This window comes from Grampus griseus (genome assembly GCF_964374135.1).
Source record: "Grampus griseus genome assembly, chromosome: 15".
Classification (NCBI taxonomy): domain Eukaryota; kingdom Metazoa; phylum Chordata; class Mammalia; order Artiodactyla; family Delphinidae; genus Grampus; species Grampus griseus.
In genome coordinates this window covers 30,113,059-30,140,834 of record NC_139009.1, presented here as the reverse complement: position 1 = coordinate 30,140,834, position 27,776 = coordinate 30,113,059, and the positions used below count along the sequence as shown (strand labels likewise).

Sequence of the window (27,776 nt, the reverse complement as noted above, 5' to 3'; positions counted from 1 at the left end):
GCTAAGTTAACTGCTAACTTGTAACTGGAAGTTTATTCTTTGATGGCAAAAATACTCATCTTTGCATCTTGTCTCACACCTTAGATGATACCCTGCATAAAGCAGACTGTGGCAATATTAAATAGATGCCTCATAGGGAGATTATGAAAGGAAATCCATCATCAAGCAGGGCTTATGGCTTGGGGCTTAGGTTGTCCCGGGGCATCAAACCAGGATGCAGGGACTTAGGAAGTCCGGGAGGAGCTCCAAATCCCTTTCCATTAATACAGAAAACAGATGAATAAACAGCCCCCAAAACCCCTCTAGAATGGCACCTTGCAAGCTTTGGTGACACACAGTGCTTTTCTAGAGGTCATGCTGGATGAAAGTCTGTGAGAAGACCTGCACAAGGCAGCGATTTGGACACCTGGACACATGCCTTTACCAGAGAGAAGGAATTTCTAGTGCAGCTGGTGATAATCGAAAAAAATCCAAAAGAATAGGGGCCATGTTTCACAGAAGCTTCCACAGGCAGATAGTTATTTTTAAAAGTGACCTGAACTTTCTATAGGATGTCACTGGATCCCCACAGGAAGGTTCATCACAGTTAGGAAAGGACCAGCTACAATTCATTTTCTGATTAGAGTGCTTTCTGGTTTGACCCTGTAAGGGGCTAGGAGCAGCAGGGGAAGGGTATGCACAGTAAGAAGACAGGAGGAGGGCCTCATAAGTAGAAGGAAGCTATGCCAAACAAAGCATAGGATGGTCTCTAGATGGGAAACAATATTAGAGACCTGTGCAAAGAAAGATCTAAAGGAAAAGCAGGGCACCAGCAATAGCTTGGGAGTGCGGGGCGGGGGGGAGCGAAGGAGGGAGGGGGGAGAATAGCAGAGGAGGAGGTAAAAAGGAGAGAAGGAAAGGAGCATGAAAGCAACCTCACGTGCAGTGCACGAGTCAACGATTATGGAGAAGAGCTGCAAAGAGAATTGGGTTACTCGATTGGGAAGGAGGGACTTGGTTCTCTGGAGAGCCCTTCGGTTTTTACACAGACCCGCTCAGAGCTAAGGGGGTGTGGTCCTGGGCTTACGGCGGTAGGAGTGTGAGACGATTGCGGTGGGGGCACCGCCCAATTTCTCCCCAAGGTGGAAGCCTGGGAAAACCGAGCGGCAGGCTGCAAGGCAAGCAGGGCGGAGGCGGAGCGAGGGCGCCGAGGGGCGGGACGAGGGAGGGCGTGGTGAGGAAAAGGAGGCCCTGGTGAGGGCGGCACTAGGACCCGCCGGCGCCCCGCCGGCTCCCGGGAGGTTGATAAAGCGGCGGCGGCGTTTGACGTCAGTGGGGAGTTAATTTTAAATCGGTACAAGATGGCGGAGGGGGACGAGGCAGCGCGGAGGCAGCAGTCGCACGAGGGGCTGCGGCGCCGGAGGCGAACCAGCGACCCAAACACCGGGGTTAACCACGTCTCGTCCACAACCCTCCTAGGTACGGGCCGGCGAGGTGTACGCTGCAGGGCCCGGGTGGGGAGAGGGCGCGGGCCGCTCGGGCTCGCTGGCACCGGCCGCAGGCTGTGGGGTCGTCGTCCGCCGCTGGCTCGGCTCTCCTCCAGCCGCCGCGTCTGGCCGCCGCGCCTAGCACCCGCCGCGCCCCCGCCGCGCCCCCGAGCGCCCGCGGCGCGCGGCCTGAAAGGGCGGTCCTCCGGCCGCGGCTCCCGCAGCTGTCGGGTGCACGGGCGGCGCGCGCGTCTGCGCCCGGCCCGGCCCCCTGCCTTCCCGCCCGCCGCGTGGCTGTAGCGGCGTCCTTCCCCCCAGAGGGGGCGGCCTGGAGCAGGGGTCGCAGACCCGGGGCGCGGGGAGGTTGGCGGCGGCGCGGGGAGGTCCTAGGGAGCTCCGGGCGACCTGTCACCCGGCCGGCACTCGCTGTTCTCTGTCCTTCGCGCGGAAAGGGAGGAAGGGTTAACCAGGTCGTGATGGGCCCAGCAGAGGAGGAGGACGCGCAGCTCGCGGGGGGAGGAGACACTTCGCTGCCAGGTTGGAAGGTTCTCCAGACACCCTTCCAGGAGGGAACCGCGGTCCGCAGGCCAGGGTTGTGTCTGGGGGCTCGGATTCCGGGGACCCTCGGTTGCCGAACCCATTCATGCGGATAGCGCGTGTTTAGGATGCAAGTTCAGATTTAATTGTCAAAACTGGGGTTATGAGCTGTTTACTAATATTGAGATCACAGTAAGGCCCGATCGGACTGAAAGTGTCGGTGGTGTGAAGTCACCTGATCCTTCGCTCCCCGGTTTTGCTGAATGTGAGCTCCTACTGTACGTGTACAAGGAGCGCCCCTGCCCCCTGGAAGACGCATTTGCCTTGGCGGCGGAGTGTTGTGTGTCCCTCTCACTCACAACGCCCTATTTTTAGGAGTTTAGCATTTGATCCTTCACTGTGGTGTGAATTGAACGCCTGAAATCCTGATTGAGAATTTTGATGTTACTTAAAGACATAAAGTTTTTCCAAGGCTTATAAATAGTAAAAGCCTACGGTTAGGTAAGTATGGCCATGGCATAGATAAGAGTTTATTAACTATACTAAGTATGAACTGTGTTTTTCAAATTTCTCTCCACAGTCTGATAAAGGTTTTGTGAGGTAAAATGTAAAACATTTTGATAAAAGACTCACTTTAAAAGAAAAGTTTATGTGAAATGTACTTCGTCATTCATGGTAGACCTTGGACGTGTGGAACGTATGTCAGAGGTGATGACAAACTGTAAGTTTTGCTAAGGGAAAAAGAACAGGAAATAAAGCTGATTTTATTATTGCTTGCCAACCAAAGCACTTGACAGAACTGTTTACACAGAAGAAAATGCTGCCAGAGGAGAGAGGTTTGCCGTAGACCTATTCTGGTTGGAATTCTCAAGTAATAAGTTGTTCTGGAATGCTGATGGATTGGTTAATTTAGCTCTTTTGGACCCTGGAGAGGGAGGGTTGTGCGTATTTGTTTACTTACCTACTTATGCCGTTTTAGATGTAGTTTCAAAGCGTTTTACGTGTTTGCCTTATTAGGAAAAGCATTGCTTTATGACTCAGGGTTATGAACATCGTTTTTAGGCTGTGGCACAGTGAGAAGAGATGCTATTCTTTTTTTAAAAAAATTAATTAATTAATTTATTGGCCGAGTTGGGTCTTTGTTGCTGCGTGTGGGCTTTCTCTAGTTGCGGCGAGGGGGGCTACTCTTCATTGTGGTGGTGGGCTTCTCATTGCGGTGGCTTCTCTCGTTGTGGAGCACGGGCTCTAGAGCGCAGCCTCAGTAGTTGTGGCGCACAGGCTTAGTTGCTCTGTGGCATGTGGGATCGTCCCGGACCAGGACTCAAACCCATGTCCCTTGCATTGGCAAGCAGATTCTTAACTACTGCGCCACCGGGGAAGCCCCGAGATGCTATTCTTAAGACTTGATAAATAGGGGTCATCATTTATTAAATGCTCCGTCTGCTACTCACAGGTTTTTGTCTTTGTGTGTGTGTGTGGAGTTAGTCCTTCACTTGATAGCCATTCCTATCAAACGACTGCCTAAAATAGTCCCTCTCCCTGCTCATTTGCTCTGAGTCACCCATTAATACATTAAAAACCAAGTGAACTTTTTGAGATTTGTGTTTAAAGTAAGAGCAAACAGGCTGTGAATGAGTAGGGACTCATCTGATTTTGGCTGTAGAAACTCTTTGTCTCCCTCTGCTTTCTGGATAAAGTCATAAGAGTTGAGTTGGGGTGAGTCAGGTGCCACTCTAGTAGTTTAGTCTTAGGAAGATGCTTTGTGTCTCTTAAAGAGAAGTGCTTACGCTTTCTAGGGTTATATTGTAAGACCTTTATAAAGCACTTATGAACTATTCTGATGACTTTGTCGGATGCTAAGAATCTGTGGATGTGATTAAGTATTTAGTAAAGTGTTTTGAAATCCTTTGAAATTCTTTATTTGGGGAAGAAAGAGCTTCCTTACAGTAAAGAGGTACTTATTATAGGGCAAATAAACCATGAGTTAAAATGAGATTCTGGCCTTAAGTCCAAGGCACTTATTTTCGGATTCATTTTTAGTTTACCTCTGTGTTTTAACTTTAGGATAAAGTTTTTGAGTATTCACAAGTGAAAGTAACTTTCTTGAAATTGTTAGACTGTTTCCAAAATTGTGTCTTTTCCATTCATCTGCTATTAAGCAGCTGCTAAGAGTATACCTGGAGGACTGTCATGTAGTTTGATGCTGGAGTTCAAGACATATTTAAAATTGTGAGACCTAGTAGTAAGATACATTTTAAAAAGTTGTTTATGCTCAATTGGAAGAGCTTTTTGACACACAGGGTTGTAGGCAAAACTGTTTGGCAGGCTGTCAAAGAGCCAGAAATGTAAGGGATGAGAATAGAAGTTAAACTTTTTTGTAATAGTGATTTATAGCTTTACAGAAGGAGTTTTTTCCAGAGTGGGTGCAGGGAAACAGTTTTTCTTTTTTTTTTTTTTAAGTGTAAACATATTCTGATTGTCTAGCCATTTTAGGGTTGTATTGTTTACTCTCTTGGGTATTATTTAACTTAAGGAAGAGAGATGTGAATATAGAATAACTAAACTTGATCCCCCAATTAATTCATTACTCATGTAAGTTTCTTCCTATCCTTTACTCTTTTTCACCACCCATAATACAGAAGAACTATTGAGGGTTTTCTTCATAGCTTTAAAAGTGGATATCCAGAAAAAAAGACCAACCTGAAAATATGTCAGTAGGATAATACTGACTTTATAAAGCACTTTATAAAGTGCTTTATAAAGCACTTTAAACACCTTGCTTTGATTTTATTCTTAAAACCTTCCTGTGAGGGAATTAAGTTATTCCCATTGAAGGGAGTGATTGTGACTGGTCTACAGTCACAGAAACTACTCAGAGGTACTCTTACTGCTCCTCACCAGGCTTGGAGGAGGGTAGGGGCTTTTCTTCATTGCAAATTATTACATATCATTAGAGATGACTGGGTAAAACTTTGTTGAATGAAGTCTGAAATCATACTAATGAGAAGATGGGACAGTTAAAAAGTAAAGATAGGGCAGGTCACTAAGTGGAGTGGGAAATTTTAAAGTAGGAAGGCAAAAGACGGATACTGTAGAAGGAAGTAGAAGAATTAATAAAGTAGGCTTTGGGGTTAATCTGGGCAATACAAGTAGAATCTAGGGGATTCCCTTGCTAAGGTACCAGTTTAATAAAATTATTTGTATAACTTGTATTTCTGTGATTGGCATCAAAATAAGCAGTAACTAATAACTTGGGGAAATGTGTAAGTGACGTTATTTATCTAGGCTCTGTAGCACATTTTACCTGTTTATTGTGTAATACTCTGATTGTGGGGGTAGTGTTTCTTTAATCACAGGGAATCAAGATCGTGTAGTGGAAAAAGAATGAGGAATCAAAAGCTGAGTGACTTGGTTTAAACTCTTTGAGCTTGAAACCCCTCACAAACAGTAGTGATGATAATCCCATAAGGGCTGTAGGGGGAACAAATGAGGTGATAGGGTACAAGTGTTTTGTAAATTGTAGAGCTGTGTGTAAGACACAGTAATATATATGTAAGAATGTGCCAGTTTGACTACTTGTTCTATTATATATATATATATATATATATATTTGCAATCAGAAAGTCTCTTCTAATTTTTTTTCCCTATAATATGGACAAAGGTTTAATGTGGGTGAGGATGGTGGGTAAATTTTTAACTTTATCTGTAAAATGCTGATAACATGTTCATGATTAGAGTTATCGTATTAAATGTGATTAAAATGCTTAACCCAATGGCAAACATTCTATTTGATGGTACTTATTACTATAATATGTGGTTATTTAAGAGATTTTGAACTAAACATTTAATTTTTAAAATAAGTGATTTAAAAGGTCTCTGTTCAGTTTTTTTTTTTTTTTTTAAAGAAGATGTTGGGGGTAGGAGTTTATTAATTAATTATTTATTTTTTGCTGTGTTGGGTCTTAGTTTCTGTGCGAGGGCTTTCTCTAGTTGTGGCAAGTGGGGGCCACTCTTCATCGCGGTGCGGGGGTCTGTCACTATCGTGGCCTCTCTTGTTGCGGAGCACAGGCTCCAGACGTGCAGGCTCAGTAGTTGTGGCTCACAGGCCTAGCTGCTCCGCGGCATGTGGGATCCTCCCAGACCAGGGCTCGAACCCGTGTCCCCTGCATTAGCAGGCAGATTCTCAACCACTGCACCACCAGGGAAGCCCGTTTTGTTCAGTTTTTATAAGATAAAAACAAGCATTCATGCTTCTCAGCTATCTTTATTTTAATAAACTTTCATTTTAGAGAATCATTTAATCATGTGGCAAAATAGTCTTTCAGTTACGGGATTCAATGTGAATTAATTTCTTAGTTAAGGTCATGGCAGTTTTCCAGTAGAGCACATTGGGTTTTCAAACAGTAAAGGTACAAAATCTAATTTACGTCTCTTATGCACAAGAATGCCTAAAAAAGTGATTGACTTGAAACCACACTAATCGTGAATCCCATAAAAAGCTTTTTTTCCCCTTCATGTAATAGTCGTTTATAGAAGAGTCATGGGTAGTGATAAGAACATACTTATTTTAACTAAAGACTTAATTTTGAGTACTGTAAACTTCCTATGGCCTTCAGAATGGAATAACATTTTTTCCTTCCTGATGGTTAATATCTACCCTAGCAAGCTTGTAGGTCTTTTTTTGGGTTATTAAATAGATAATAATCTATGAAGGCACTTTAGAAACTTTAAAGCCTTCTACAAAGAAACTCTGTAAAGGGGGTGAAATTGGCACATTCAGCGAGCTGCTCTTTTTGTATTTGAATGAATGGGTTTATGAGATATTAAAAGCTGGATTAAGTTCACTTTTATTGAAATGGTGGGGGAGAAGTTGAATTTTGAATGATAAGTTGGAGAGAAATTTTGACATGAAAATCACCCCTCTTCTTAGTTTTTTTGACAAAAACAGTTATTAATCATCAGAAAATGCTGTTTTATAGCCCTTTAATTTTAAGATAGATTTGACAATGTGAGCAGGCTATGTGGAATTTTTGTTTAGAGTCAAGAAGCTTTTTATTGCATACACTTGGATATTGTTTCTCAAAAAATTCTGAAGTAGGCTAAAAGTCCTTGTGAAGGTTGAGCAATGTACCAGATAACAAATGTCTTACAACTGGATATTAAGACAGAAATTTACTGCCTTTTAAGTTACAGCTAAACTTGTGATTTAACAGGACTTGTGATCACAGCTCTTAACCTAATTGAGTAATATGGTAATTTATGCTTTGTTATAAAAGTTTAAAATTTAATTCCAAAAGCAGTAAATCTTTGTAGACACTTTGGAAAATACAAATAAAGGAAAAAAGAAGAGAGTAGAAATCATACCAACTAGTGGTAACCACTGCTAACATTTTAGTATACATCCTTTTTAAAATGCATAGTTTAATTTTTCCTAGATTAGGATCTTACTGTAATTTTGTAATTTACTTTTTCATTTCATATTGTATTTCTCTATATGATTAAATCTCTACAACATGATTTTTTAAATGGCATTATTCTACTACTTAACTAATCTTCCTTTTGGTTATGGAATTGTTTCTCGTGAATAATGCTAGCTAAGCATCTTTATAGATAAACCTTGACCTATAGGGTAAGGTCTTAAAAGTAGATTTCTGGGTCAGATGGCCTGTACATTTTCAAAATTGAAGACACGCATCAGCAAATCCATTCAAAAAGGTTGTATCCATTTATTCTGTCTCCATTAAGGTTAGATTTGTGCTTGTTCACAAGTGGGTGTTAATTAAAAATAAATGCCAACACATAGGAAAAATGGGGATCTCACTGTTTGTTTCATTTGCATTTCTTCAATTACAGTTGATGTTGAAATTTTAATATGGTAATTGAACGTGAATTCTTTTTTAAATTGCATTTTTGTATTCTTTGACCAGCTCTCAGTGTTTCTCTTATCTTTGTGAAAACTCTTTTGTATACAAGAAATTCTTTTTTATGTCTGTTTTTTAACAAACATATGAATAGTATGTTTTAAAAATGGTATATTATTATATTTATTATTTTAAAAATAGTATACTAGTATATAAAAAATAGAATAGTTTGTTTTAAAAAATATTTAAAATGGTTCCATATGGGTGTTTTTCTTAAATAAATTGGCAACTCTCAACTTATTAACTTAGTGCTAGTCTCTTTTGAATATTTAGGTATGCTTTTGGGAGTTTCTTTTCTCTTTTTCTGTTTTTATTGTTTTAAATTCTTTGTGAGATGTTGAATATTTATTACTGTCTCTTTATAATGCCAGAGTATGGGCATCTGCTTCAGTGCCCAGTAGTGTGGTAGAAGTTTCCAAGCTGAGGAGCTGGGTTCAAATCACCACCACCACCAAGCTTTGGCTTCCTTAACAAAAAAATCTACTTTAGAAATTTAAGGTTAAAAGATAATGTCTTAAAACACCTGACGTGTATTGAGCGTACAAAGGAAGTTATTCCTTCTCAAGGGTAAAGGAGAACGTGAAGGGGCTGAGATTAGTTTTCTTTTGGGAGTAAAGAGATGGAGTAGGACAGGCAGATGGAGGACCATACTTGGACAAAGAACTACCTTTTTTGTCCCCTTGATGTTATGTTGCTGTATTGAGCACCTACCTTGTAAAAGGGCTTCTTCTCTGTTGCTTGTAATTAATACCTACGTAGAAAAGTGTAGAACAGATCCCTGTTTCTAAGCTTTTATGTAGATGGGAGATCAGATAGACCTTATGCATATTTGTGAGTAAAGTTTATCATTAAGTTTATAATTTCAGAAGTAGAAAGTAATGTGTGTTAATATTGTTGAGCAAGACTTCATGGGGGAGGTTGGGCTTATCAATCCTTGAAGAATGGGTGGGTCTTAGCAGAGTTTGTAGGATATACCACTTGTTTGAAGATAGAAAGATAGGCAGTATGTTGGGAGGCTTTAGTTAAAGCCCTTGTTCCTGCTTTCTAAGAATATTTCTAAAAGGGTTGCTTAAAAAGTATTTGAAAGCAATTAGATGAAACAATTGAAAAATCAAATGTGTTAGAGCATGTTTACTAAAAAAAAGGAATATGAGTCTTCCTGTAGCCAAGTAGAGCAAAGAATTGATTTAAATAACTGAATAATTCCTAGAAAAACTGAATAGTCCCCCAAATGTGACTAAAAACTGTAAAGATGTGTGTTCCCTGCCCCTATTTTTGAGCATGTGTATTTCTCCGCCACAAGGAGTCCTGACACGTACTCTAAAATTGCCAAACTTAGGAAAGGACAAAAGGAGAGTATAGTGAGAACCTCTGACTCTCTTATCCCATTTGTTTTTTTCAAATTAGTCACATTTTATCTAGCTGGAAGGATGTTTATTTGTCTCTTTTTGGCACTATTTCTTTTTTACAACTGCTCTCTTAGTAGGAATTTTGCCTGTATTGAGCCAAGGTTGGGATTTGAGTATATGCTCTACTTTTCTTTCCTTTTTTTTTAAACTGCAGCTGTAACAAGTCATTTGAGGTTGAGAGCTGGAGCAAAGTGGAACTTAGTGTCTTATTTCCAGAGTCTTGGCAGATACCTATTTGAGATTTGTCATGAAAACGCTATTCTAAATTTAAACTTGTATGTATTTTTTTAAAAAATAACTCCTTTGTTAACTGGTTATCCCAAATTTCAATAGCTCTTCTATGAGTTTAATATCTTTTAACTTACTACAGAGTTAATTTGGGGGCCACAAAGAGAATGGTTAAACTATTTGCCTAAATCGAGGCAACGTATGTACTCTGGTTTTGTTGGATTCCCGATTGCTGTGTTACAAAACCTTGGAGTCAATACCAACAATACTTTTGGAAGTGGAAATTTAGTACATTGTCGCTTTATAAAGGCCTATAGAAAATAGAATGTATACGGAATAATTTAGTGTTATCTGTTGCCTACTCCAAAGAAGGATGTTGAAGAACTAGCTAGCTCTTGCATGCATCGCTTTCTATTTTTACTGTCACATCTTGACTTTGGGCTTTTCACCTTACATTCAGGCTCTTCCATTTGCCTTATATCTGATTTCCCTGTTTTTAGACTCTCATTATACTTCTTACTCACTCATCACTTTCAGTTTATCTCTACAGCACAGCTTTGATCCTATCACTCTGCTTCAGAATTTTCCATGGCTCTCCTCAGGATAATGCCTAGCATTCTTAGCCTAAACTTTTAAGGTTAGCTTAATCTGAGTCTCATGGATACAGCCTTCTCCAGGGTGTCTTCACTGATAACCCTAGTTTAAATAATCCAATATAGCTCTTTTTCTTTGTACTGTCCTTTTATACTTGTTTGTGTCAGAACTTTGAGAGTAAGGACTATTAGTAGCAAATTGTACTACTTTAGTATCTAGCATAGTGCCTTGCTCTCTGATTACTAGTTTGAAGTAGGTACGGTGGGGAACCTTCCTCAATTCATGACACGTTGTATAGGTGTACTGAGCCTTGTTGGAATCAGTGAATATGAAACGAGTTGCACATTTATTTACATATATATGCATATCTTACTAAATATGGGAAAGTATAATTTTATTGCATCTTATGTTTTAAAAGTCTGCAATTTTAAAACCTGCCCTTCTACATAGCTTATGAAGAAAAAATTGTTTCCCAAATGTTGGGGGACTGTATAAATGATTTGCTGACTATAAATCATTAAGTTTTGACAAGGAGATTTTTGGAAAAAATAAAGAGAAAAATAGCTGTTGCCAAGATTTGTTATAAAGATGTGAAATAAACTTCTCTGTTTTTAAACAAACTGTATTTTTGTTAACTTTTTTAAGCTCTCTAAAAATCTTGAGCACATAAGAATTCACTTCTGAGTTTAACGAACGTGCATAATTGGAAAATGATGGATCTGACAATTACAAAGACCTGGGTGTACGTCGTGATCCGATTACTTACAAAATGTTAAATTTTGTTTAAGCAAACTGCTTAATCTAAACCTCAGTGTCCTCCTTTATACAAATAAGGAAACTCTTAGCTAATCCCACAAAGTGATTTTGAGGATTATATAGTCATTAGTATAGAGTAAGCACTCTAAGTGTTTTTCTCTCTTCTATAGTAAAAGGAACAACACCTAAAATTATTTCATACAATAAATTATTTCAAGGAATGAGAAAGTTCCTAATAATGTTTTCACCTCTTCTCCCAGATAGCCACTTCTTTCAGTTCTCTGTTCAAATGTTTCCTTATTAGAGAAGGCTTGCCTGAATGTTCTTTTGTAAAATGGCAACCCCGGCTTTCATTTCTCTTAACTTGTTTTATTTTTCTCTGTAGCACTTAACACCAGCTGATGTCATATATTTGTTTTCTATCTCCTCACCTTTTGGATGTAATAAATTCCTAAGGGAAGGATTTTCTTTGTTGTTTATTTTGTTTGATACCGAATCTGCAGTTCTTAGAACCATGTTATAGGTGTTCAGTGAATATTGAAGGAATAAAGGCTTATGCATCCCCACCTCTAGTCCTTTCACCCCTGCATCAGAATTGCCTTGGTGCTTGTTACAGATGTAGATTCCTGGACCCCATATCTGAGCTGAATCAACTTTGGAGATGAGAATCAAGAGCCTGTATTCCAAACAAGCCACCCAGGTGGTTCTTTTAAGCTTTAGTGCATGGGACTAACTGTTTTACGGTGTGGCTGGAGCTTATTAAATATTGACAGTATAACTTGGTTTCAGACCCATGTATAATTAAATTTCAGATGAATCAACTATTCTGTAGCAAACATTTTTTTTTCCTGTTGCTATGTCAAGGAATAGTTATGTATTTTTGTAGTTTTGATTATTTTGGTTACTCTAGTTTTTGTCCAGAAATCCAGTTTAATCCAGACCTTAAAATCTCAAATACAGGATGCTTATCAGTCCACCTTTCCCAAACAAAACCAAACCCTTTAAACCCATACATAATCTGTACTTGTTATTTTTAACTCATAAGAATAGATGAGCTAATATCAGGGATTTACTTTAAGTGATAAGCATCATTTAAAAATATGGACTGATTTGCATCTTCTTTCTATGGCTATACCACTGAGGAACAAAGATTGATCTTTATAAGAATTATCCTGTAACGTTGAAAGGCAGTTTGGTATAGAGGAAACAGCATGGGCTTAATAAAAAGACTTAAATAGAAATCTTGATTCCTTTACTACTTTTTAGCTGTAGAATCTTGGAAGAATTTTTTTTTTAAACTTCTTTGAATTTCTTCTCTGAAATGGGGATAATTGCTAAGTCACAGTGTTGTTGAGAGGATTCCTTTCACAGTGCCCAGCATAAAGTTATAGAGTCATTCAATAAATAAGTTCCTTTCCTATGGAAGTAAATTCTTAAGCAACTTAAAATACTTCATTAGAAACAATTGTAATGTATTTCAAACTTACAAAAATGACAGAGGAAAATATAATAGATGCCCAAGTGCCCATTGCATAGATCTAATACATAATATTTGCCATATTTGTTTTGAATCCTTTTTTTTAAAAGAAATAAAATGTTACTGTACAGTTAGTGTTCTCCTGACATCTTTCTTTTTTCCTCTTCCCTCCCTCCTTAGATATACACCTATCTTGAAGTTAGTATGTATGTTTCCTGATTTTTTAATAGTCCTATAATATATATATTTATTTTTTTCCATAAACAATATGTGGTATAGTGCTATATTTAAAAATTTTTAGAAAGTGGCTCAAACTATGTATTTGTGGCTTGATTTGTTTTTTCATTCAACATTGGTTTTGAGTTTTATCTATGTGTACACATTTAATCGTATTCATTAATTTTAATTCTCTATTTCATGGTTTATTTATCTGTGGATATTTAGGTTCCAATTTTTTTTTTTTTGCAGTTACAAACAATACTTCAGTGAACAAGGAACCTTGTCTCTTCTGTGCATTTGTGTAGGAATTCCTCTAGCATATAAATAACTTGTCTAAAAATTAAATTTAAAAAGTTTCAGTATTGTGTACTCTTAATTCTTTAAAAATCTGGACCACAGAACAAGAGTGTGTCTCCCCACCCTTTGAAAAAAGGTACAAAAGATGTCGGACCCTTTGGGTGACTTGGGTGAGATTTTCTGCAAGTCTTTCCTTTAGAAGAAAATAGAGAAGAACCTTACTGAGGACTCTAAGTTGCAGAACCTAAATATAATTTTTCTGAATTTCTGTCTTGTTGCTTAGAGTCTCCTGAGCCATTATTTATTCTATGGAGTATACTTACTTCTTATTTAAATGTATGCTTTAAGAGCTGGTTAATACTTGATGATAAACTTTGGGAAAAATATTTTGTAATCTATTTTACAATTTTCTTCATCTGTTTAGATAAATGCATTTTTTTCTTCAGTATTTTTTAAATGGGAACAGCAAAGATTCTGTGACATCAGTGCTGGTTACTGTGGAAACAGAGTAGATTTCAAGTGAAAAATGTTTGAATCTTATAGGAAAACAACTTTTTGTTTATCTCCTGATTTGATAGTAATGGAGGAAGGAAATATGAACTACATTATATGATCTTTAAACGTATATTTAAAGCTTGGTTATTCAGGATGGTCTTGTTGGTCAAGTGGGCAAAGCTGATGGGGGAAAGTATCTGATATCTGACATTATTAGTAGGTCTTCTGGAGTCTTTATAGTTTTTATTTTTGCAGTTTGCATCATAGTTCCAGTTTTATATGAGAGAAATTTAACTTTATAAGTTATTAATAACATTATTTTATAGGAGCAAATAGTTAAACCCTTTCTTGTAGTAGCTGCTTCTCTCCTTAAATTTTTTTGAAGTCCAAGTTTGTGTCTTTGTCAGTATTCTTATTCCAGGTGGCATCTTTTTGGGCAGGGAGAGGGAAGCCTGCTATTAAAAGCTCACCCAGGTGACCGATGATGACTCAGACCAAATCTGTACATTTATATTCTTAAAGTAGGGATGTCTATGTACACTGCCTCTTTTCACTTTATATAGAATCCACAGTACTTCGACTGGAGTGGTTAGTTTTGTCAGAGTATTAGCAGTCTCCTAGGAAAAATGGAGGATTATAGTTTAGCTTGAAAACTTTTTTTTCCTTCAGTGAAAACAGTAGCATCACTAGAAACTACATGAAGTAAAATAAACTGAACGATCTTTATGTACTAAATACCTGTAAAATATCATGATCCTTGGTACTCTGTTCAGAGGACAGAGGACATTGGCATCACCATGAAGTTATTTAGAAATGCAGTTTCAGGCTCCATCCCACATTTCCTGAATCAGAATATTCATTTTAACAAGATCCCCGGGTGATTCATATGCATTTTAAAAGTTTGAGAAGCACTAATGTAGAGGAAATAACATTAAATTAATAAGACCACGCCCAGGTCTCCCTCCAAACAGTGGTCTAGTCTTGTGTTTTCCTTATCTTTAAAAAGAGTGAATTTGGCTGCATAATCTCTGAAGCCCCTGTGAGTGATATATTAGATTTAATTTTAAGTATTGAGGCTAATTTTTTTTTTATAAACACTTTACTATGTAGAATTTCAAACACAGAAGTAGAGAGAATAGTGTAATGAACCCATTACCCACATTCAACAATTATGAACTTCAGCAATTATTAATTTATGGCCTATTGATTTTTTTTAAATTTATTTTTGGCTGTGTTGGGTCTTCGTTGCTGTGCGCAGGAATTCTCTAGTTGTGGTGAGCAGGGGCTACTCTTTGTTGTGGTGCACGGCTTCTCACTGCGGTGGCTTCTCTTCTTGCGGAGCACGGGCTCTAGGCTCGCGGGCTTCAGTAGTTGTGGCATGTGTGCTCAGTAGTTGTGGCTCACAGGCTCTAGAGTGCAGGCTCAATAGTTGTGGTGCACGGGCTTAGTTGCTCCATGGAATGTGGGAACTTCCTGGATCAGGGCTCGAACCCACATCCCCAGCGTTGGCAGGCGGATTCTTAACCACTGCACCACCAGGGAAGCCCTTTAGAATTCACCTTTTATATTGTTTTGCCTCTTTTTGGTTGTTGTTTATTCTGGTCGCACTGTGTGGCATGTAGGATCTTAGTTCCCGATCAGGGATCAAACCTGCTCCCCGTGCAGTGCAAGTGTGGAGTCTTAACCACTGGACCACCAGGGAAGTCCCTGTGGCCTATTGTGTTTCAGTTTACTCCCTTTCTTCCCTGGCACTTCCTTCTTTCCCTTATTATTTTGAAGCAAATCCCACACATCATGTCTTCCTCCACAAAGAGTTCAGTATGTATCTGTAAAAAATAAGTATTGTAAAACTTCATACATTTAGAACTAACATACAGGTATGCACAACGATCAAAGATCATGTTTATTGGTTGAATTTTCTTTACTCAGTTCTTTTAAATTAAAAAATAAGAAGGTAGATCTTAGAGTCAGGACATAATGGAGTTGGAAAGCAATTTAGAGATATCATTGAAATGTCCTTAATTAGCCAGTGCAATATCTTAAAGTCAAGGTGTTTAAGTGACTTCCTAAAGTTGACATGCTGGTTGGAGGTAAAGTCTAAATTAGTACCCAGGTTTATCTGGAATCAATGAGCTTCAAAGAAATACACATTTATGACTGTATGGATTATAGGATTTTGTAACGTCTGCTACTTACTATGGTGACTTGGGGTTGTGTGAGATCAGCTGAGCCAGAAACATGTTTCCTTGAATGATTTGAGTTGGAATTGGCTGAAAGAGAAAGGTATTCGAGATTTAGAAGGTGGAAAGGGAAGCAGCAGCCATGTTTACACTGGGAAGACTGGCTGAGACTCAAGCACTATTGTGGCTCACAGCAGGCACATTGTCACAGATCTGCTGGGTCACCTTGGTGGTGTGGGGCAATATCCGGGCCTCAGTTCTTCCAGCTCTATTGAGGCTAATTTTCAAGCATCTGTACTAGAACTTGAATGTTCTAAAATTTCTTGACATTCTACGGAGTGTATGCATAGTCTCTTGATGCTTAAAACTTAAAACTCTTGTAGGAGTTAAAAAATGTCCCCTTCTCCAATATACAGACATATGTGTTTGAGTTATTTGTTGTCATATGTTTAATTTCTCTTTTAAGTACCTAGGAGCGTGATTGCTGGTTGTATGGTATGTGTTTAACTTTATATAATGTATTGCCAGAAAGTTTTTTTCAACTGATTGTATCGTTTTATACTCTCACCAGAAATATATGCGAGTGCTAGTTGTTTCCCACCAATTCTATTTTTGTCAGTCTTGTAAATTTTAGCTATTTCAGTGAGTATGTAGTGGTATATCATTGTGGTATTAATTTGTATTTCCTTAGCATCTAATGGTGTGAGTATATTTTCGTGTGCTTATTGATCATTCACGTATCTTCTTTGAAGCATCTCTTGCCCATTTAAAAATTGTTCTTATTGAGTTGTAAGAGTTCTTTATGTATTCTGAATACTGGATTTTGATTAAGGGTTTTTATGTCTATTCATGAGGGATGTTGGTCGGTAGTTTTGTTTTCTTGTAATGTCTTTGTCTGGTTTTGATATTGGGATAATTATATTGGCTTCATAAAATGAGTTGGAAAATGTTCCTTTCCTTTTTTTTCTGTAAAAGTCTGTGTAGAATTTGTATAATTTCATTCTTAAATGGTTGGTAGTTCACCAAATTTCCAGTGAAGCCATCTGGGCCTAAAGTTTTCTTTTTAGGGGTTTAATGCATTTGATTTTAAACCTGATTCTTTTCAGTTCTCCTTTCTAAAGACTGAGTATATTCTTTTAGTTAGCCAGCTAGTAATACATTTCTTAGAATAGGGTTTTTTCTTCCAGCTTTTAGGAGGCAAGAATTGATATGTGTTTAGAACTGTATTTCTGGAGAAGTGGGGTGAGGGGAGTGATGGGGTGGGTTCAGAATTTTATAGTCACTTGACCTTGTATATTTTGAAAACATTTTGTTTTGCTCCTTCACAGCACCCTCCTGCCCCTCCCAATCACTAAAATGCTGTGGAAGCAGAAGGAAGATTGAGAAGCAGTGTTCTAGAATATTTGAGAGACTTTTTCTCGCTTCTAATAGCTGTAACCTGTATCTCTATCTTTCGAACTTAGATCTACATTTCCTAATAAAGCCTTTGTTAGCTTCACCACTTTAAAAAAAAAACACACACTTACTCTTATGGAATTTTCAAATATGTACAGAAGTAAAGAGAACAACATAAAGAACCTGTGTATATACAACTCCCAAATTAAACAATTATCAATATAATGGCCACTTTGTTTTATCTATTTTCCATAGCCAGCCTCCCTACCAGACTATTTTGAAGCAAACAACAGATTGTATGAATGTTTTGTGTCTTTAAAAGATTAAAGATTTTTAAAAAACATAGCCGTGGTACTATTATCATGCTAGAAAAATAATGCCTTAATACCAAATATCCAGACTTCATACTTCCCTGATTGTTTCAAATTTGTTAATAGTTGATTTTCTTGAACAAGGCCCACACACTGCATTTGGTTGATACGGCTCTTGAGTCTCTTTCTCCCCTTTTTTACCTGCTTTCCCCCCTTTGCTCTTGCAATTTATTTGTCCAGGTTTGTTTGTCCAGTGGAATTTCCTATGTTCTAGAGTTTTCTGACTCCATCTCTGTGGTGGTGGTGGTGGTGGTGAACGTGTCTCTTATCTTTCCTTTCCCATAGTTAGATCTAGAGGCTTGATCAGTTTCATGTTTTTAAAAATTTTTCCTCAGACATACATCTTTGATGGTGTCTTGTGCTTCCTGATGCATCACATCAGGAGCCACAAAACTTTTGGTTTGTCTCTTTGTAATGTTAAGACTGATTGAGAAGGTTAGGCGTTAATCTAGCCATTATAATCTATCCCATCAGCTTTTCGCTCAGTAGTCTTAGTAGTCATTGTGCATTGCTGCCTCTTTGAAGTCCCCATTTCTAGGGAGTGAAGAACACCTGGATTCTCTTTATGCATGACCTTAGACCTTACTACTTAATTGGTTCCTGGGTAAACAGTGTTAAGTCAGATCATTAGTTCCTGTAAGTTTGCATTGATTCTAATTGAGTTTTGTTTTAGGGGATCTATTTCATTCTATATCATGCTTGATCTTGAAAATAAATGAAGAGAAAATTGGACAAGATAATTTCAGGCATTTATTGAGCATAAATTAGATATCTAGCATAAATATAAATATATTATTACTTAGTAATGATTATATACTTAATACTAACACAACCTTTTAAGGACTTTTTTTTTTCTTGAACTAGATTGGCTGAATTAATTGATTGACTTTTTTTTTTTTTTGGGCCATGCCACAGGGCTTGTGGGATCTTGGTTCCCTGACCAGGTTGAACCTGTGCCCCCTGCAGTGGAAGCTCGGAGTCCTAACCACTGAACCACCAGGGAATTCCCTAGAGCCTCTTCTTAAGAGCAAGATAAAAATGCAAGTCAGGAGACCCTCTTTCCCTGGTAGAATTTGCTTTAGCAAGTTTAAGAGGTCTACAATATTCCAAAGACCTTATATCCAAAGTTATTATCATCTGGTTCATATTTTGCTTGGTGATACTTTAAAACTTTGAATAGCAAATGCTGTCTTCAGTGATTCCTTGCTTTTTCCACTTTGAAAGTGCCTTGTTGCTGAACTATTTTGAGTGAGGTTCTAACCATTAGGTCAAGTTTGCCTTGAAACTATGCATTGCTGTCTCTTGGCTTTACTTATACATTCACTTCCTGAAAAACTTTGTTTTGTTGATAGTGATTTCAAATAGTGAATTCCTTCTTAACTTCCAGGTAACATTACTGGAAAATTTTTCAGTCCATCTGTAATGGCATTTAACAGTTCCCACTGAATTTTCAGTGCTGATCAATTTTCTTTCTAAACCTCTCAAATCATCTTTGAAGCTAAAAACCTATTCCTTTGACAGCTAACTTACCCAGTTTTTAAGCATTTTGAAGACTGTACATAGTGCCTTTAAGAAAATGTTCTCTTTGGTTCAGAGTTTTATGGATTTGCTGATACATACATTCTATCAGAGTTTTCCCACATTGTTAATCAATCTGTTCCTTTTAACAAAAATGACTGATAATTGTATTGACCTAGAGATCTGTGCTCCTTTCAGTTATATTTTCTTGTCTTTCACAACTGTACTTCGTTGAACATGATAGATTCAACCTGGAATATAACCCGTACTCTTTTATTCCTCACTTCTCTAGATTTAAAATGCCATGCTTTATTTCTAGAGTGATAATTTTTTTACTTAAAATTTTTTTGACTTTTGATGATATACTTTTTTTTTGAGATCATAGTTAAAGGAAAATTCCAAAATTTGAAGAAAATATAAAAAAAGTAGAGAGCAGAATACATTTCTTTGTGCTAAGCACTGACTCCAGATTTTTTTGCTCGATTATTAATGTCAGCTCATTAGCCAATGATCCTTAATTTCGAGTTGGTCATAGTGTTTATAGTTATAAATTTGAATTTTGACCTTTATTGTGGGAATCTTAATTGTAATAAAGGTCATGAAAGCAGGGTAGGGTTATTGAAAGTAAAGCCATTTCAATTTGAGGCTTTGCCTGTTTGTGCTTATAAGAGAGGCAGCAATGGGGCTTTAACCAGTTTTGCTATCTGTTGTGTTTATAGGCAGTTCCAGCTTTTTTACCCCCATTCGGTTGAGAGAACCACATTATTCCTATAGGAAAAACACAATTTGCTTTATAATGTTAAACTTAAACAAAATGTTCCTGACTGAGCATTCTCTAAGAAGTATATCATAGATATATTATGTAAGCAAATATATAGGAACTGTAAACCTTTTTGATTAGTTTCCAGCATTAAATTATGTATTGTATACAAGGTACCCCACTGTACTCTAAAATATGCAAGCAGCACATCATTTTTTTTGAAAACTATCTGCAAAATTCACTGTTTAAGCATTTAATAATTTGCTACTATAGAATTAAAGGGACTTCTGGGACTAAAGGGACTACACTCTTTGTTTTCTTAAAGCTGCCTAGATTATGAATAGACAGTTCATACAAGAGGAAACAAACATTATACATGGAAAAATGGTCAGCCTCGGTCAATTATATGCATGTTAAAGCAAAATGGGGCCTTCCCTGGTGGCACAGTGTTTGAGAATCCATCTGCCAATGCAGGGGACACAGGTTCGATCCCTGGTCCAGGAAGATCCCACATGCCGCGGAGCAGCTAAGCCCATGCGCCACAACTACTGAAGTCGGCGTGCCTAGAGCCTGCGCTCCGCAGCAAGAGAAGTCACCGCAATGAGAAGCCCGCGCACCGCAATGAAGAGTAGCCCCCGCTCGCCACAACAAGCCCGTGCGCAGCAACAAAGACCCAATGCAGCCAAAAATAAATTAATTAAATTAATTTTAAATTTATTTTTAGTTTATATTTAAAAAACAGAAGTAATTTTGTCAGTATGGATGCACATATCAATGGAAAATGAGTTTTAGGTGTTTGATTCAATTATTGGAAAACTTAAGTATGTTTGGAACAACTTGTGTATGTGAATCTACCTCTTCAGTTGTAAATTTTATGAAATCTAAGTGATCATGTGTTTTTGATAAGCATTTAGTGTCTGAATTGAAAGGTGCTGTAAGTGTAAATACACAGTACATTTCAAAGACAGTATGAAAGAAGAATGTAAATATCTTAATTTTAAAATACTGATTTTGAGTCCAAATGAGAGTATGTTGGATATATTGGGTTAATAAATAAACTAATATTAAAATTGTTTTCTTCTTTTTACTTTTTAGTGACTAAGGAAAACTAAGTTACATGTGGCTTATCTATCATGTGGACAGGGCTATCTGTTCTATAGTCTTAGTGGTAATTTTTTGTCTCCTTATAGCAGTTACTGAGAGAGGGTTGTTAATATCTCCAAGTATGATTATGCATTTGTCTATTTTTCTCTTTAATTGTCTGAATTTTTGCTTCATGTATTTTAAATCTCTTATTTAGGGTTGTTATGTTTTTCTGATGTTGACCCATTTTATATCTAGAAGTACTTTTACTCTTGAAGTCTACTTTGACATTCATATAGCAGCACCATTTTTCCTATGGTTATTTGCATATGTATCTTTTTTCCTACCTTTTACTTTCAACCTGTCTCTGTCTTTATATTAAAAGTGCCCCTGCTCAGACTTCCCTGGTGGCGCAGTGGTTGAGAGTCCGCCTGCCGATGCAGGGGACGCGGGTTTGTGCCCCGGTCCGGGAGGATCCCACATGCCGCGGAGTGGCTGGGCCCGTGAGCCGTGGCCGCTGAGCCTGCGCATCCGGAGCCTGTGCTCCACAACGGGAGAGGCCACAACGTTGTGCGAGGCCCGCATACCGCAAAAAAAAAAAAAAAAAAAAAAGTACCCCTACTATACACAGTATGTAGGGTTGTTGTTGTTTTTGTTTTTGTTTGCGGTACGCGGGCCTCTCACCGCTGTGGCCTCTCCCGCAGCGAAGCGCAGGCCCAGCGGCCACGGCTCACGGGTCCAGCCACTCCGTGGCATGTGGGATCCTCCCGGACCGGGGCACGAACCCACGTCCCCTGCATCGGCAGGTGGACTCTCAACCACTGCGCCACCAGGGAAGCCCCAATATATAGTTTTGCTTCTGTTATCCAGTCTGACAATCTCTGTCTTTTTTGAATGTTTAGTGTATTTACATTTAATGTAATCATTGATTTAGTTGGGTTTAAGTTTGCCATCTTCCTATTTTTTTTCCATTTGTTCCTTTTGTCTTGTTTTTTCTTTGGGTTAATTGGATATTTTTTAATATTTCATTTTGGTTCCTCATTGGCTTATTTAGCTATACCTCTTTATTTTTTTAGTTATTGCTCTAGAGCTAACAGTATGTATCTTTAATGTATCAAAGTCCATTTAGAATCAGTGTTTTTACCACTTTCCACTTCAAAATCATAATAACCTTAGAATGAATTTAATTACTTGTCCCACAACATTTGTCTTAATTTTTAAAAACCCCACCTTACAATCTATTATTTTTCTTCTAAATGATCAGTTATCTTTTAAGGAAATTACTTGGGGGAAACAACCAGTCTTTTATTTTTGTACCCATTTATTTACTACTTTGCATACTATAGGAGGGAATGAAGAGGCTTTCCATTTGGTATCATTTCTTTTCAGCCTGAAGAATGAAGAACATCATTTAGCATCTCATGTAGTACACAATTGCTGGTGACAAATTTGCTTAGCTCTTTTGCTCATTGTCTTTATTTTGCTTTCATTTTTCAATAATACTTTCACTGAATATACAAGTCTGAGTTGACATTCTTTTTTTTCTTTAAGCACTCTAAGGATATCATTTTATTGTCTTCTGGCTTCCATTGCTTCTGATGAGAAGCAGTCATTTGAATTATTCCCTCCACCACACCACTTTTTTTAAAAAATATAAATTTATTTATTTATTTTTGGCTGCATTGGGTCTTCGTTGCTGTGCCTGAGCTTTCTCTAGTTGCAGCGAGTGGGGGCTACTCTTTGCTGTGGTGCACGGGCTTCTCATTGCGGTGGCTTCTCTTGTTGCGGAGTACGGGCTCTAGGTGCGCGGGCTTCAGTAGTTGCAGCATGCGGGCTCAGTAGTTGTGGCTCGCAGGCTCTAGAGCACAGCCTCAGTAGTTGTGGTGCATGGACTTAGTTGCTTCGCGGCATGTGGGATCTTCCCAGACCAGGGCTCGAACCCATGTCTCCTGCATTGGCAGGTGGATTCTTAACCACTGCGCCACCAGGGAAGTCCCCATCACACCACTTCTTTAAAAATTTTCCCTTTACCTTTGGTTTTTAGCAGTCTGACTGATGTGGTTTTCTTTGTGTTTACCCTGCTTGAGGTTTGCTGAGCTTCTGGGATCTGTAAGTCTCTGTCATCAAATTTAGTAACATTTTGACTATTATATCTTCAAATATTTTTTCAGTATTTTTTCTCTTTGTTCTCCTTCTGGGACTCTAACTGCATATTGGATGTAGCTCTACAGGTCCCTGAGACTCTGTTAGTTTTTCTTCATTCTTTTTTCTTTTTCTTCTTTGAATTAGAGAACTTTGGTCTGATTTCAAGTTCACTGACCCTTTGTTCTGCTGTTTACAATCTGCTGTTAAGTCTATCCAGTGAATATTTCATTTTAATTATTGTACTTTTCAGTTCTAGAATATTCGTTTTTTAGTAGTCAGTTTATTGGCTGAGGCTTCCTAAGTATTCACTTATTAAGAACTTATTTTCCTTTAAATCCTTGAACATATTTATAATGTCTTCTTAAAAGCTTTTATCTGCTAAGTTGAACATCTGGGCCATTGCAGGATTGCATTTATTTATTTATTTGTCTATCTATCTATATATTTATTTATGGCTGTGTGTGTATTCGTTGCTGTGCGCAGACTTTCTGTAGTTGTGGTGAGTGGGGGCAACTCTTTGGTGCGCGAGCTTCTCATTGCAGTGGCTTCTCTTGTTGTGGAACACAAGCTCTAGGCACGTGGGCTTCAGTAGTTGTGGCACGCAGGCTCAGTAGTTGTGGCTTGCAGGCTCTAGAGCTCAGGCTCAGTAGTTGTGGTGCATGGGCTTAGTTGCTCCGCAGAATGTGGGATCTTCGCAGATCAGGGATTGAACCCTTGTACCCTGCGTTGGCAGGCGGATTCTTAACGACGCACCACCAGGGAAGTCCCAGGATTGCTTTCTATCAACTGCTTTTTTATTTTGTTGTGGTATGTGGGCCTCTCACTGTTGTGGCCTCTCCTGTTGCGGAGCACAGGCTCCGGATGCACAGGCTCAGCAGCCATGGCTCACGGGCCCAGCTGCTCTGCGGCATGTGGGATCTTCCAGGACCTGGGCATGAACCCGTGTCCCCTGCATCGGCAGGCAGACTCTCAACCACTGTGCCACCAGGGAAGCCCTATCAACTGCTTTTTTTTCTTTACTGTGGGCCACATTTTCTTCTTTCTTTGCATTTCTAATAATTTCTGTTCATATACTTTATGTTACACAGTGTGGAGATTCTGGATTCTGTTATCTAGTTTTTGTTGTTACTTGCAGTTCAGTTACTAATTGCTCTTGAGCTTTTGGAGGCTTGGCTTTATACTTTTTAGTGTGGATCTGTGGGAAGCTTAGAGGCAATCCTCCTAACTTGGGGGGCACTAAATCTCCAAACTGTCGCCCCTCTTTTCAAGTCTTAGTATTAGGCTTTGTTTGGGTGGATCTTCAGTAGGCCTTACTCTAGAACATCGTTTTTGATTTGTAGATGTGGCCTTTCTGGTGTTTCAGCTTGATGCCTGAAGTGTTCATCTGTTCATCATGGCTGGGCCAAAATGCCACAGTGTCCCAGTACTGTTTGACTTCTGGTATCTCTGTTCCTCTTACAACCCTGTAGTTGCTGCTTTTTGGTAAGCCTTGCATAGTGTGTTCCTCTGCACCTGTGAAGCTTATCGCCCTTGGCCAAGGACTTCTGGGCTCTACCTCTGCATAGTTCCTTTTTCTCTGTCCTGCTGCACAGCTTCCAACTGCTTTTAGTAGTCCTGAACTCAGATCTTTGCTTGTGCTTTGGTTCCCCACGCTGTTTAGGAAATTGTTCTTAGCAGAGTGTGGCAGTGGATGGGAGGCGTGTGTGTGTGTGACCTTTTCTCAAGGATTACTCTCTTCTGCCTGTTGTCCAGTGCTTGTAAAAAGGTGCCTCGTATATTTTGTTTAGATTTATAGTTTGTGGCAGAGGACCAGTCTGGTAGCAGTTACTCTAATGACTGGAAGAACAAGCCTCAAATGTTGTTTCTCTCTCCCCCCCAACTCCCAAGTGTACCTGTGTTTTTAAAAACAAGGCAAAACAGAATTGGGGAAGATTTGTACTACTTTGTGATTTGCCTTTTCCCCACTTATTTTATACTGAGTTGAAGACTGTCTTTGATTTTTTAAATGTGTGTACGTGGTTTAAAGCTGCATAATATGTCAACATGTAGTTAAGATATTAGGCCGGGACTTCCCTGGTGGTGCAGTGGTTAAGAATCCGCCTGCCAATGCAGGGGACATGGGTTTGAGCCGTGCTCCGTCAAGATCCCTCATGCCGCGGAGCAACTAAGCCCGTGCGCCACAACTACTGAGCTTGCGCTCTAGAGCCCGTGGGCCACAACTACTGAGCCCGTGGGCCACAGCTGCTGAATCCCGCACACCTAGAGCCCATGCTCTGCAACAAGAGAAGCTAACACAATGAGAATCCCACACACCGCAATGAAGAGTAGCCCCTGCTCACTGCAACTAGAGAAAGCCCGCGCTCATCAGTGAAGACCCAATGCAGCCAAAAATAAATAAATTTATTTAAAAAAATATATTAGGCCAATTTCCAGTTTTAAGAAGTTTAACATTAGGGACTTCCCTGGTGGTCCAGTGGTTAAGACTCCGCACTCCCAATGCAGGGGCCCTGGGTTCTATCCCTGGTCAGGGAACTAGATCCCACATGCTACCACTAAAAAAAAAAAAAAAAAAGATCCCGTATGCTGCAGTGAAGATCCCACATGCCACAACTGAGACCCGGCACAGCCAAATAAATAAATATTAAAAAAGACATTTAACATTAATTTTCACTACCATAAATAACACTGATAAACCAACTTATATATCTGTGTTAGCATCTTTGTTTCTTATAATAAATATCTACAAATAGGTTTACCATGGTATAACCTTTTTAAGGCTTTTTAAAATATGTGCTGGATTAAACTTTTGAATACTTAGATACTATTTTCATTTTGTTATGGAGTATAAATGTTGAGGTCCAAGTACCAGACATCAAAATATCACTTTGCTTCTGTTGAATAGCTAATTTTTTTTGTTTTGTTTTGTTTTGTTTTTTTGCGGTACGCAGGCCTCTCACTGCCGTGGCCTCTCCCGTTGCAGAGCACAGGCTCCGGACGCGCAGGCTCAGCGGCCACGGCCCATGGGCCCAGCCGCTCCGCGGCATGTGGGATCTTCCTGGACCGGGGCACGAACCCGTGTCCCCTGCATCGGCAGGCAGACTCTCAGCCACTGCGCCACCAGGGAAGCACTGAATAGCTAATTTTTATAGATAGACTGAGTGCACTGAGTCCAGGCTACTATCCATAAAAATTTGTTACAAGTTTTTATTTGGAATGTGAATAATAAAAGTGAAATACTTTTGTTTCTCTTTCTACAAGTTTAGTTTTGGGTTGATGTAATCTAATGTTAGTAACATTGTAATGCAGATTTGTAGCACCTTTTTATTGTCATAGTTTATGATTAAGATTGAAGTTTGCAAATATACCTAGATTGGTCCTGAAGTGTAAATTTTCCTTTTGGAATGTGTGCTGAATGTATGAATTAAGATAAAGTATGATTAAATAGCAATAAAAAAAGACAGGTGTCTTTTTCTTTTTTTTAATAGACTTATTTTTTAGAGCCGTTTTAAGTTCACAGCAAAATTGAGCACAAAGTAGAGTCTGACCACATGCATGCGCACCCCCCAACCCCTGCCCCCCCCCCCACCCCTGGTCCTCACACACCTGCAGCCTCTCACCCTGTCAGCATCCCACACCAGAGTGGTACACTTGTCACAATCAGTGAACTTTCATTGACACCTGATTATCACCCAAAGTCTGTAGTTTACATTAGGGTTCACTTTGGGGGTTGTATATTCTATGGGTTTTGACAAATGTATGATGATACAGCTCTACCATTAGCATCATAGAGAATAGTTTCATGGCCCTAAAAATCCTCTTGTGTTCCACCTAGTCATCTCTCTTTCCCCACTTTTTTACCAAGACGGTGTCTTTTTGTAGGCCTTGTGGTAAATAGGTTAAGTATACTTAGTGTTAAGGTATGGAGAAATATTTGAGTTGATTGTCTGTATGTGTCTTTCAGCTTTGACCCTGAAAGATCCACGTCGGGGAGAACTGACTTGGAACAGTGAATTAGGAAAATCTGTTGGAGGGCTGAAATCTCTTTTTCCAGCAATCTCTTGGCATTAAAGAGTGGAAATAAAATCACTGTTCTCTACGTAGAATTTAATTTCAGTTTAAGATCTTAGTGCTAAATTTAAAAAGACTTCCAATTGTAGGTGATCACAGAGTATTAATATTTATAGGTATTCTAAAGAAATTTGCATATAATTCTCTTTTATATGGTGGCCTATATCAGTGTTTGATGAATGAAGTACTTTATCTGTAGTTCGTCCAAATTTAGTAGGGAAATTATGATGGGGGAGTAAATTTAGCTGAATCATGTCATTGTACTCCATGATACCTGTGAAACATATTCGCTACACTTCCCTTTAGAGGTCTGTTGACTAGAAATAGTGACAAATATGCTGCCTGTATATCTGCAGTATCTATCTTTATTCGTGCTAATAAAAGAAAACTGGCCACTGTAGTCAATTAATTTAGGTGAAATTTTAAGGTAGCAAAGATTTCCTGCCAAATGGTTTATTTTTATTTTTAAGAAACCAACTAATGCTTTCTTTACATTAAGAATAAGACTACTTGTTGGTTTTAACAAAATCAGCAATCTCCAAATTTGGTCATTATGATACTTTAGCACTTATTAATTTTGAGTTCTTTTTAATTAAAATGTGTTACTTGGTAGAACTTCATACTTTTAATTGTAATTTTGTGATAAATATACTACTCTTGAGTTGCTAGAAGTATTTCCCCAAACTAATTATGTGAATGTCAAATTTGCTTATAAAACAGGTAGGGACATGTGTAAAACTCCTGAGTAAAATATGTAAATTTCATTCATTCAAGAAATATTTATTAAGCACCTGCTAGGTGCCAAGCGTGTTCTAAGTACTAAGAGAGTGGTCAGTAGGGTGACTGGGATCCTTATT

At 38.7% G+C, this 27,776-nt stretch overlaps 1 protein-coding gene across 3 annotated transcripts in view; it reads left to right on the top strand.

The window, feature by feature from the left end:
- Nucleotides 1-1,329: 1,329 nt before the first annotated feature.
- The window catches only part of ATL2 (atlastin GTPase 2), a 63,239-nt gene continuing 36,792 nt past the window's right edge, over nucleotides 1,330-27,776 (top strand). For 2 of the 3 annotated variants that reach the window (XM_082671869.1, XM_082671871.1), the window contains exon 1: nucleotides 1,330-1,458. In XM_082671869.1, the coding sequence (XP_082527995.1) occupies nucleotides 1,341-1,458 (118 nt within the window). In that variant the 5' untranslated portion in view covers nucleotides 1,330-1,340. Of the gene's footprint in view, nucleotides 1,459-1,875; nucleotides 2,004-27,776 lie in introns of those variants that run through there. The other variant, XM_082671870.1, reaches the window with a different exon arrangement.